This window comes from Balearica regulorum, chromosome 28 (genome assembly GCF_011004875.1).
Source record: "Balearica regulorum gibbericeps isolate bBalReg1 chromosome 28, bBalReg1.pri, whole genome shotgun sequence".
Classification (NCBI taxonomy): Eukaryota; Metazoa; Chordata; class Aves; order Gruiformes; family Gruidae; genus Balearica; species Balearica regulorum.
In genome coordinates, this window is record NC_046211.1 from 2865650 (window position 1) to 2878371 (window position 12722).

At 47.6% G+C, this 12722-nt stretch overlaps 1 protein-coding gene across 1 annotated transcript; it reads left to right on the plus strand.

Annotated features, from left to right (window-relative positions):
* The first annotated feature begins 1682 nt into the window (after positions 1-1682).
* Positions 1683-5374, plus strand: SSR2 (signal sequence receptor subunit 2). The gene is made up of 6 exons (XM_075737338.1): positions 1683-1753; positions 2726-2880; positions 3426-3524; positions 3894-4002; positions 4182-4259; positions 4580-5374. Exons 2-6 carry the CDS (start codon positions 2726-2728, stop codon positions 4688-4690), a joined length of 552 nt encoding a protein of 183 aa, XP_075593453.1. The 5' UTR covers positions 1683-1753; the 3' UTR covers positions 4691-5374.
* Positions 5375-12722: the final 7348 nt, after the last annotated feature.

A 12722-nucleotide genomic window follows, 5' to 3' on the forward strand; every position in this document is an offset into this window, starting at 1 on the left:
CCTAATACATGAAGGTATTCTTTTGGGGTCTGCCCACTAGGAGAGGCGTCCCACCTGATGTTTGAGGAATTGAACTGAGATCTTCCTTCCTGCTCTCATCCTCTTCTCCCTCATCACTTTACAGAGCCTCTATGCAGTTGCAACACTGCTGAGCTGGGCAAAGCTGCTGGCCGTCTTCATCTTAGGCATGCCACTGCTCCTGGTTGAAGTGCTCCTCCAAGCCATGGTGGCCATCGGGCTTCTGCTCTACATGCTTGTCACTAACTGAAGGCAAAGTGGGGAGGGCGCCTCTTTTTTCCCTTTGTTCCCACAGCTCTTCAAGAAGGGAGATAAGAGGAGAATCACACTGACTTCAAGAACAGATGGAAGGAAACGTGAGCAGTAGTCAAAGAGGGGAGGTATGGCCTTCTCCTGGCTTCCTGTGTTACATCTTTGCTTGGCAGCTTTGTTGTCTTCTCTCCCAAAGCACTAACTTCAGCAATGGGCCTCCAGCGAACCCAAATCACAGGTTCAGGCCACTTGTCCCCTTCTCCCTAAGGGGAAACTGAGGCCTGGTGAGGTGTATTCCTTCAGCCGTACCTTCCAGGCACGAGCCCGTCCTGCTGCGTATCAAACCCCGCTGTCCTCGGGGCAAGATCTGCTGCGGGGCTTGGGGCTCTGCCCTGGGGCAGGGCAGGGTGCGGGGGACAACACTCTTGTGTTCTCCCCCGGAGGGTTATAAATGGTAATTTTAGACTAAAAGACGGTGTTTTGCAGACAGATTCACACAGAATGGCGGTGGTGGGAAGGGACCTCTGGAGATGATCTCGTCCCTGCTAAAGCAGGATCACCTCAAGCAGGTTTCACAGGGTCACATCCAGGGGGGTTTGGAATCTCTCCAGAGAAGGAGACTCCACAACCTCTCTGGGCAGCCTGTCCCAGCGCTCGGTCACCCTCAGAGGGAAGAAGCTTCTCCTCGTGTTCAGATGGAACTTCCCGTGTTCCAGTTTGTGCCCGTTGCCCCGTGTCCTGTCACTGGGCACCACTGAGAAGAGTCTGGCCCCTTCCTCTCGATGCCCACCCTTTCCATATTTAGCAGCTTTGATCAGATCCCCTCTCAGTCTTCTCCAGACTGAACAGACCCAGCTCTCTCAGCCTTTCCTCGTTCGAGAGATGCTCCAGTCCCCTCATCATCCTCACAGCCCTCCACTGGACTCTCTCCAGTAGTCCCCTGTCTTTCTGGAACCGGAGAGCCCAGAACTGGACACACAACTCCAGCTGTGGCCTCACCAGGGCAGAGTAGAGGAGAACCTCCCTCCACCTGCTGGCCACGCTCTTCTCAATGCGCCCCAGGATACCACTGGCCTTCTCGGCCACGGGGGCACGCTGCTGGCTCATGGAGAGCTTGTTGTCCACCAGGACTCCCAGGTCCTTCTCCGCAGCGCTGCTTCCCAGCAGGTCAGCCCCTAACCTGTACTGGCGCTTGGGCTTATTCCTCCCTGGGTGCAGGACCCTACACTTGCCCTTGTTGAACTTCATTTGGTTCCTCCTCGCCCAACTCTCCAGGTCTCTGGCAGCTTCTAGGAAGGTGGTCCAAGCCCAGAGCAGGAGGCGCGCTCTGCGCAGGCGCGGAGTCCGTGCGCGCGCGCCCCCCCCACGACTACAATTCCCAGCGTGCTTCGGGCCTCCTCCAAGCCGCCCAGTTCCGGTGTGCCGTATTTCCGCTGCCTCTGCGCTGACTCGGCCTTCCGTTGGGCGCCGCGGGGCAGAGACGGTGAGGGGCCGCATCCGTGAGCGGGGGGCGGCTCTCGGTGTCCTGTCCGCGGGATTCTGGGGGGGGTGGGAGTCCCAGCCGGGCTCTGTGAGGGTGGTTCGGGCGTGGGTTTTTGAGGGAGCAGCCAGGATCTGCTGCCGGAGCGTTGTTTTGCGTGGAGCGAGGTGTCTGGGGGTTTGGAGGGGAGGGGAAGGGCCCGCAGGCAGAGACCGGGGCTCTGGCGTGTGGGCGGTTTCTTCATTTAAAAGCACTGATTAGTTTCCTAACGAGCGGCACAGACAATGACTGCGTGGTCTCCTTGGGCTCTCGGGAGGGCGGCTCCAGCGGTGCTGGGCTTGGGGAAACTGGGACCTGTGGGGACCGAAAGGCCGCTGGAGGGAGATGGCGGCACCTCAGTGGCTGGAAATAGGAAAGAATAATAAATGTTGTAAATGAGGAGGTAGTGCTTTCTGAGAAGAACAGAGAACGCGATGGGGAGAAGAACTTACACTGTTGTGTAAGACAGCGCTGGGAAGCTGCCGTGCTTTGCAATGGCAATTAACTGTTAATTGCTAAAACTGGTGAAACTGTTAATTGCCAAAACTTTTGCTCTGAAAGTTCCTAGAAGAGGCATTGCGATCTGACACCTCTGCTGATTACTGGCATGTGATACAGGGCAGTGATCCTTGCCTGGGCTTTGAAAAGGGAGAAAACCATCGTCTTTTCTTCCATGCCTGCTGATCTGCAACACTGCTGTGCCACTTCTTACGTACTTGCAGGGAGGTACAGGTATTTCAGGGGCGGTTGCAGGCTGGTGGGGAGCCCAGGTAGTTTTCTGCCAGCTTGTGATAATCGCTTATCAATATTGCTGTAAAGTATACAGCTGTTCACATCTCACTGCACACAAATGCCCCAATCATCTGGTTTAGATGTCCTGTCATGTTCTTTTTGCAACTAAATTACCAATAACGTTCCACGTTTTTTTGCTTCTAGATGAAGCTCCTGATTCTCACCGTGTTTGCCCTATTTGATGTGGCCCACTGCGAGGAAGGCGCCAGGCTCCTGGCCTCCAAATCTCTACTAAACAGATATGCAGTGGAGGGCAAGGACTTGACTCTGCAGTACAATATCTACAACGTTGGCTCCAGGTAAGCCTTGTCCGGGCATCTAATACTGACCAGGAGCAAAGGTTGTGTGTGTCTGCAAGGAATGAGACTTATTTCTAGGCTCCGTGGTGTGCTGTTACCTTTGCTCCTCCTAACTCTGAGCTTACCACCAGTGCTTCAAGGTTTGACCTGCAATTTGCCTTTTTCTTCCTGATCCATTGTCCCTGCTTTCACCTCGTGGCTGCTCTAGCTGTTGGTCCATTGTGGTGCAGTTACTTTCGTGTCTTGGGACACTGTGCTCCCTGTGCACGCAGCCTCCCTTTCTTGGCTTCGTGAGCTCTTTTTCACGTCTGGTTTCCTGTCTCTTTTGCAGTTTCTCTCAGCTTTGCCTTCCTCTTCCTGCAGTCTCCCTGTAATACACCTTGACTCTCCTCCCCAACTTCTCTCGGTGGCTTTTTATGTTTCAAAAATCAGTTCTAGCTGCTGAATTGTCAGTGTGGAACTGTCATCCCTCTTTGGTGCGGTCCCCTGTGAGTGGAACGCCAAGCCTAAGATTCTCTTTGCATCCCTTTCTTTGTTGCATTTAGCGCTGCTTTAGATGTGGAGCTGTCGGATGATTCTTTCCCCCCAGAAGATTTTGGCATTGTCTCTGGGATGCTCAACGTCAAGTGGGACAGGATTGCTCCGTATCTTTTCATGTTTTGAAACTTCTCCCAATGCTCCTGTCTTCATTCGTTGTCACTGAAATTCTGGCATGCCAGACTCTGGGCAGGGTATTGAATGAAAATCTCTGTTCTCCTTGAAGGTGCTGTGTTAAAAAAAAAATAAAAAGAAATTCCTTGTGAACAGGGCCAGGTCCCTGTACAATTCACCTGCCGGGGAAGGAGGAGCAGCTGGATGAGCTGGGGGTGGGTCTGGATATCTGTAGCCACCGAGGACTCAGATCTGTCAGCAGCACTGACTTTTCCACCTGGTTCAAGGCTGCTCTTTACCCATCTCCTCACTTTTCTTCCTTTGATGAACTGCAACTATTTTCCTTAACTTCCGGCTCTCAGAGCAAGTAACGTGTCCCACACTGTGGTTCTGCGGCCTCTCAAAGCTGGTTACTTCAACTTCACCTCTGCTACCATCACGTACCTGGCACAGGAGGGTGGACAGGTTGTGGTGAGTTGACTTTTTACGGGATCCTTGCCCAAACTGGGCAGCGGATACACCTGACTTCTCTTAGAGCTACTTTTTGGGGGATGATGCATGTCCCTGTGCTCTTATACTGCACAGGCTCTGTTGCAAGAAGGAAAGGTGGCAAATGCTATCTTCTCCCCCGCCCCCGCTGCATTTTTCAGGTTGGTTTTACTAGTGCTCCTGGGCAGGGAGGAATCTTGGCTCAGCGTGAGTTTGACAGGAGATTCTCCCCTCACTTTGTAAGTACCTTTCAGTTGGTAATCGAAATTGCACTGCGGCAACTGGGCAACCCAGCACGGTGGCTTTTTGCCAGTTTGTGGCGTGTTTTGTTTGCACTACCGTCACCTGGAAAACTCCAGTGTGGATTGCAATTAATCCCTATCGGTTGTCCAGAACTGTATCACAGAAAAAGCAAAGAGTTTTCATCCCAGCTACCTCTGTGAAGGAGCTGGCACTGTGGGATTTGAGCCACAAGCTTGTAGAGTAGAAGATCTGATGGCTCTAAGACTCATCTGTACGTGATTTGTTTTGACTTCTTTCTAACAATTTCTTCTTCTAGCTGGACTGGGCAGCTTTTGGTGTGATGACCCTGCCCTCCATCGGAATCCCGCTGCTGCTGTGGTACTCAAGCAAGAGAAAGTATGACGCCCCCAAGACCAAAAAGAACTGAGCAAAATCAAATCCACCAGCAGCCCAGAGCTCAGGAAAGAACAACTGTTAACTGACCCAGAAGAGCAGCTGTGTTGGGATCAGCAACTGTCAGCCCTGCAAAGCGCTGCCTGGGCTACACTTCAGCCCTGTCGGCAAGAGGGAATCAACAGCTTCAATACATTTCAAAAGAGAAAACAAGCAAAAAAACCCAAAACCCCAACTGAAAATCCCAACACCCCCACCCCCCCCCCCCCAGCCACATCCCCATGTCTGCTTATGTGAGCAGCGACCCCTCACTCCATTGCAGACATCGTGCCAGCACGTCTGTCACACAAACGTGTCAGTGCCCAGAGGAGCTTGTCAGGGGTGCACGTAGCTCTGCAGCGTTTCTGGCCTCTGTGCTGCCTTCCAGACTCCATTCAGCCAAATGGCTCTTTGCCTGCTGCGGTCTTCTGAAATGTCTCCAATCTCAGGGCTTCTCTCTTCCAGGTGCTTCCCACCTTGCCAAAACATCTGGGAAGGAGCTCTGTCTAGTGACAAAACCAGATTTTTTTTTGACAGAGGCTTGTTAGAGCCGCTGTTTTGCTAGGGGGGGCATGGGAGGTCCCTCTTGATGCTTGTTCTCTAGGAAGCCCTGTTGTATTTTGGTGAGCAGTTAATTGCCGTGTTTCTGTTCTTTCTGGTTGCTCTGTTAAGGGTTGAGGTACTGAAGATTTTTGTAATAAAATAAACACCGTGAAAGCAGCCGGCTTTTCTTTTACCAGGAAGTCCTAGAGGCATCTAGCTGCCTTCGGAAGCAACTAATGGGCAGGCAGTCAGTAAAATAAATCACTACGTTAGCGATAAAATAAATGGAAGAGGGAAGGATGGGCCCAGGAGGCCTGGTACCTTGCACGAGCTTTCCTGACAGCTCCAAGCCCTCATAGAAGATTTCTCTTCCCAGCCATAAATAAATGCTGCTGTGGCTGCATGTCGGGCATCGATTTGTGCTCGTCCTCTGGGGGGAAGGTGGCGGCACAACGAGGACCTGCACGCGGTGAGAGGTGGTTGACTTCTGCTTTGGGCTGTTCACAGGCCGTATCTGTTCCGTGCTCCTGTGGCACTGTGTAACCTGGTCTGGCCGGCTGTTGGCCTCCACAGCATGGTGGTGACAGCTGGGAAACCCATGCCGGAGTGAGCACCCTGCCTTTGCTACCGGATCAATGTTTGCAAGCCAGGATTCCTCACCTCTTCGCCCCAACCTTTGGTGCCGCTGGTTGCACCCTCTGTTTCACCAAGGCTCTAGAGCGCAGCAGGGAAGCTCCTGGGCATTGATTTGATAGCTGGAAGTGATTTGTTACTTACAGAAGGTCTTACATACTTTGGTAAACCTCTCTCTTCATCTCCCAAACTACAAATCCCAGCCACTAAGCATGCAGTTTGAGGCATTTACACCTCCTATGGACCTTCTGATGTTCTGTAAACATCTTTCAACCCAATTGATCAGATTAATCCAATAATTTACTAGCACACGTCCCATTTGGGTGCCCGCATAAAGCTCAAAAAATTTGATTACAAATTTTACACTGTAAGCACATTACCAAAGCATCAGTTCCCTATCCCATAAGAATTATATACGCATAATCTCAAGAGCACTCACCACTTGACCGAATCCTGCTGGCTACAGAACTGTTAGGGGATGTTAGAAGCACGGCTGTCTCCTCCAGCAGCCACAGCCAGGGGACCGAGATTTCTGCCCAGGCTGAGGGGGGCAGCTGCTGCTTTCCCAGTTACAGGTTCAACCAGTAGCGAAGCTGAGCTCATATCCCAGAGATGCGCACACGGACAGTAACAGCATCTACGTATAGGATTCACATAAAACATAAACGCAGCCAGGTCTCCTTCCTCCTCTTTGGCTGGTAGGGATACAAGTTGACTAGTGAGAGCACACACAAATCACTTTCTAGATGCACATTCACGTATCCCCCAAGTACCGCTCAGGATCTTGGCCCTCTTTTAACCCTGCACCGCCTGGGGTGTCTGGCGTCACTGGAGGGCGGTACAGGGGCAGGACTGAGGCAGTGGCACCAGGGACTAAGCTGGCTGCAGAGATTTAGATGCTGCAGCTGATGCTTTAGGAGGAACTTTATTTTGATTTTTACTTTCTTTCATTTTCTTTTTTAATTTGTTCCTTCATTTTTGCATTATTATCTTGTAAGCTAGCTACACCAGATTTCTGCTGGCGACTGTTCATAAGGTAAGCTAATTTGTCCAGGTGAAAGGTTCCCTCATCTGGAAACTGCAGTTCTTGTTTGGCACAAGTGTAGCCCTTCCACTGGTGGGCAAGTTGCACTGACCGCCTGCTCTCATTTTTTCCTAATTGCATGCCGTAATTGTGGCACACGGAGCCTAATGGGCTTTTAGGATCTGGACAGGAGGAACTTTGCCCCATTTTCACAGTAAGTTTTTGACTTTTCTCAGTGACTACTAAGCTAAAGCCCATGCACAGCAAAAGGATAGAAGGAGAAAGCTAGGCATCCCCAAGAAGGCAGAGCTTTGACTCGATACCCTCAAAGCAGAAAGCTTTCAGAGCCTACTCTCATTTGGCTTCTGGGTCCTTACGAAACTGAGGGAGCACAAAGCTGTACACGGGAATGGGATATAAGGAGAGGTTTGGCAAAGGGATGGAGGGGTGGAGGTTCAGCAAGGGATAGGAGCAAGGTTTGGGTGTCTCCAAGAAGACAGAGCTTCAACTTTATCCTCTTAAAACCTGGACCCAAACAGGAGATGACTCATTGTCACTGTCCTGGTTTCAGCAGATAGAGAATTAATTTTCTTCCCAGCAGCTGGTGTAGCGCTGTGGTTTGGATTTAGGATGAGAATAATGTTGATAACACACTGATGGTTTTAGTTGCTGCTGGGTAGTTGATGTGTCTACACCAAGTCAAGGACTTTTCAGCTTCTCGGGCCCTGCAGGTGCACAAGAAGCTGGGAGAGCACAGCCGGGACAGCTGGCCCAGGCTGGCCAGGGGATGTTCCCTGCCATGGAACATCCTGCTCCGGATAGAGCTGGGGAAGCCAGCTAGGAGGCGGGATCGCTGCTCGGAAACAGACTGGGCATCAGGTTGTTTCTTTTCCTTTTGCATGTGGTGAGCAATTGCATTTGTGCATCGTTGGTGCTGTTATTGTTGGTTTCTTCCTTTGTTATCCTATTAAACTTTATCTCAACCCATGAGGTTTTTTTCATTATCCTCCTCATCCCCTTGGGCAGGGTGGGGGATGAGTGAGCAGCTGCATGGAGCTTAGTTACTGGCTGGGGTAAACCACGACAGCTATGGAGTAACAGTATAAAAAAAAAAAACCCAAAACCAGCCACAAAAACCCAACCAAAACCAGCAGCAGCACTCCTATAAGTTTTTCAAACTTCTATTATGCCTCACAACGGACTGTCTGAAGCAAAATGACAAACATGTAGACTTATTTTACAACACAAGTAAAGCCAAATAAAGCCAATATTTCCAGCCAAGACACAGGGAGACCGTTTTTCCCAGGTAACTAAGGACCAAAGCTTGTGAAAGAATGCGGGAAAAGTGCATCTCTGCTCCCTCTTCTTACTCAACACTGTCAACAGTTCAAAAATCCAGTGAACTTTAGTGATGCACAGCCAAGTGAACAGCAAATGACCCGGGAATACAGGGATGCGACCAAAGAACAAGACAACAAAGGGACACCAGAGAGGAAGACAGAGGAAAAGCATGGGGGAGAACAACACTTGAGGACAGGAGCATGGCATCTCTAGAGAAAGGAAAACAGTACATGACTTTATCAACAAAAAATGGGGTTTGCTGGAGGGAGCTAAACAGAGAGCAGTGTGGGGGCAGAACTATTACAAGGCTAGAGAAGGAAAATGAGTGTTTTAGCCCGTTCATTGCTCAGGATTCTCAGTAAGCTTCTATTGGCTAGATGTTTTTATCTAACTTTTTTTCTGGAAGAGGCTCTCACACCAAGGTGGTGTGGTTTAACCCAGCAGGCAGCTAAAACAACCGCACAGCCATTCGCTCACCACCACCCCCCTGCAGTGGGATGGGGGAGAGAATTGGGGAGGGGAAGGTAAAACTCATGGATTGAGATAAAGACAGGTTAATAGGACAGAAAATGAAGATGATGATAATAATAATAATAAAAGAATATACACAGCACAATTGCTTACCAACTGCTGACCGATGCGCAGCTAGTTCCCGAGCCGCGGTTGCGCCCCCAACCAGCTTCCCCGAAGTTATATACGGAACGTGATGCCATATGGTATGGAATATCCCTTTGGCCAGCCTGGGTCAGCTCTCCTGGCCGTGTCCCCTCCCAGCTTCTTGTGCAGCCCCAGCCTCCTCGTTAGCAGTATGAGAAGCTGAAAAGTCCTTGACTTGGTAAACATCACCTAGCAACAACCAAAATACCAGTGTGTTATTCTCATCCTAAATCCAAAACACAGCACTATACCAGCTGCTAGGAAGGAAATTAACTCTATCCCAGCCAAAACAGGGACAGAAGGCCTTCATAATTTTCCTATCCATTGTCTACTTCACCTGAAGTTTATATTGATACAAGACTTCCATGGGATGGTGTGGAAATGCAAGGATAGAAGGTGAAAGCTTGGCAGGAAGGTAAATCTTCACCTCCTGCTCATGGCTCACTGGCATGTGGAAGTGAGCCTCAGAGCCACCCTGCAAACTAGGGGAAAAAAGAAAGCAATCTTTCAAGCAAAGTAGGTTACCATCAAAAGGAGAAAGCTCGTATTTTTAACCGTTAGCAAATGACAGGTAACAGAACCAGACACTTCATACAAGCCTGAACAGGCCTGAAATCCTGCAAAGATGATTTGTACTGATTGCTTAGAACATAAGCTTAAAACCCCCACATATCTGAAATCACTGGCGTCTTTTCTGAGGTAATCAAAATGTTGCTATAACATGCTGGATTGCCTTCAAAAATATTTTGCTCTGTATAAAACTAGAGACAGGAGTCTATGGCTACATTTATATTAGTTCCTGAACACATTTAATTTACATTCCCAGGTGCTTAAGCCAGTTGGCATGGAATAACTTGCTTCTGCTTTGAAACTCATCAGCTTCAAAAACTACATCTAATTCACCTATGGAGAATGGTCCCTGGAACACCCTCACTCCAAAACTTTGGAAATTGCTTGCAAGAATGCTACTTGGCAAAGAGCAAGCGTGCCATGGACCTGCATGTGGTCTAGGTAAAAAGCAACCATGCTGCATGCAGCTCAGGTAAGAGCTGCTGCTGCTCCGACGCCAGAGCAGAGAGTCCAGGAGTTGCTGCTGTAATTCAATTTTTCCTGGCCTTTCTATCAAAGTGCCTGGTTTCTCACATTTCTGAGGGAGTCAGATTTGCCTCTTGGACTGCTCACAACTGCAGAAGGCATTGTCTCCGAAAACCTTGTAGAGACTAACTTGCATAATATGGTATAACTTGAACCACAGAGCAGTTCTTTTCACAGAACTGAACAAAAGTAGTATTATACAACCTGAGGGACTACAAAAAAACAAGTTCTGAAGAAAATTACTACCACCTTTGCCTCTTACCTATAGAAGAACAGAAACCAGTTCAGCTTTTATGCCTGAAAGCATAAAAATGCCATCTTTCAGGACCTGAACTATATGGTAAGACTCGTTATGAGAAGACTGGAGCTCTTCAAAGTACTCCTTAGAAAAATGGTGAGTTATTCTCAGGTTCTGCAAATTGAGAGAGATCAGTGAAAATTGTGTCCCCTTCCAAGGAAAACCTGATGCACTTTCCACAGACACCCACAGAATTGTGCGTTTCTGTAGAGGTTTGTAGCACAGTAAGAAGATTGGTATGGATGAAATGCGAATAGAAATGTGTGCACGAGAGAGACTGAGATAACAATACAGTGAGGGTTAATTTTCTTCTTTCTCTCTCATTTCCTTATTAGTGCTAAATATCTGTAACAATTCATCATAGCACTCCGTTTGGCAGCTGCTCCTTGTTAACTAAACACATATTCACATCAGATAAATATACTTTAGTACTGTCTGTGTCATAATAAACTTCTACAGTGATCACATACTCTAGCTTCACTTCCAGCATCCACCTATCTCCTGGGTAGACAGTCAAACCTGAAATAAAACATGTGGTTTGCTCCCAAGAACCATCAACTAATGATGGTAACGCATTTTTCATTAAGAAACACAACTTTATCATCAAAAGTTATTATTCTTCAGATTAATAACAGAAGCACTCCTAAATTGGCTTGGAAACCTGAAGTTTGCATTACATTTTGTCCTGGAGCAAGAGCAATGAGCACGCCAGTGATGATAATTTCTGTAACAGAGAGATCTTTCTGCTGCCAATAAACAGATTTCTGTGTAGAACGGAGAAGGACAGCCACGAGGCAGCCAGCACTTATGGTTGCTGTGAAACTTTTCTGGATAGGAATTAGTGACCGAAGCAGAAAGGCTCTCATTATTCACCCTCAGAAGTATCCAGTGTCATGTCAAAACTAATTCTTGAATCCAAACATGCTCCAACAAAAATAGTTCAGCAAGCAGCACCAAAGTGGCATGAAGGCAACCATGACACAAGCTCCAAGGCCCATTTTCTGTTATTAATCTTTAGTTATTTACTCTGATTTAGAGAGCAGCCCATCAATTTTGCCTTAAGATTTAGATGCCCACTGCCAACATAATGGACACAATTATATTTTAAAGTACACTCTTGCTCAAAAAAAACCCAACAACAACAAAAAAGAAATATGAGTTTTACAATCAAGCTTTCATTTTCTTATTACTTAAAAATCCAGCTTCTACGACACAGTGCAATTAGGAAGACCAGATGCAGCCCACATGTGAACATCCTTGTTCTTGTATAGGAATTCTTTTGTGATTTTCATTTTATTAAAAGAGAATACGGGTGTCCCCAGAGAGCCCACGTAACTACTCTGAGAAGTTAAAGCATTCAGAAAAACTCAGATTCAGACCCCAAAATGTCACATTTGCCTCTACAGACTCTTACTCAGTCTCTTTTACTACAAAACAGATTGGTCATACTTGGGAAAGAGGACGGCCATGTATTGGGACAGGAGATCTAGCTGGAACTCTATTTAGAGGGATACTCTCATGAACAAAGACAAGGTTGCTCTGTCCCAATTGCACCGCTCTCACAGTGGATGTCTTCACCTCCAGGCCACTGGAAGAGGGTCAGACCCACCAGGCGCAGTACCTTGGTCATGAAGTTCACAGGGAAGTTCTAATTCTGCAAAAAAAGTCACTTGACAGATTACAGGAATCTGATAATCATCTACAGAAAGGAGAATTTGCACAGAGACTAAAACTCATGGATTCTTGCTAACTGACATAGTAAAACCAAACCTCCTTTCCTTTTAAATATGAAGGCCACAAGAAGCATTTCTTTCTCAGGAGGAAAAATTACAGCAGGAAACTTATCTCACAAGTAAAATCTTTGATGTCCAGAGCTCTCACAGCCAACTCCAGTGGAGAATCATCCATACAGAGTTCTCGAGATAATTTCAATACTGTCTATCATATCGACGACGATATCACAACAGAGTAAACTCACTACAACAAGAGAACAAATAATGCTTAATTCAGCATCTACAAACTCATACTGGCTTCAAAATTTGTGAAAACCTAGTGTTAGTGAAAATAATGAAGAACAAATAGGTGGCTTCCCGTCCTACCAAGCCTGAATAATATGCTATCACAAACCACGGGTTTTTCAACAGAGTAATTATTTTTTTTTCTTCCTTCTAAAAATTTACATCCAGGTATACAATCCTCCGCTCTATGAATTTTTAATTTTCTATCCACCACACACCTCAGCCATCACAGCACTGCTTAGCTATCTGCCTTGTGAAGACTGAGCAGACACCATGGCTTTTTAGAAACAAATGGCACCATTTTCATAAACAGGCTCAATAGTGACTATATCATAACACAAGGAAGACCTGGAAGAAAGACAGGAAAATGCTTTTCCCCCAGGCATACCTTTAAATGGGCTTAAAAACAAAAAGTGGC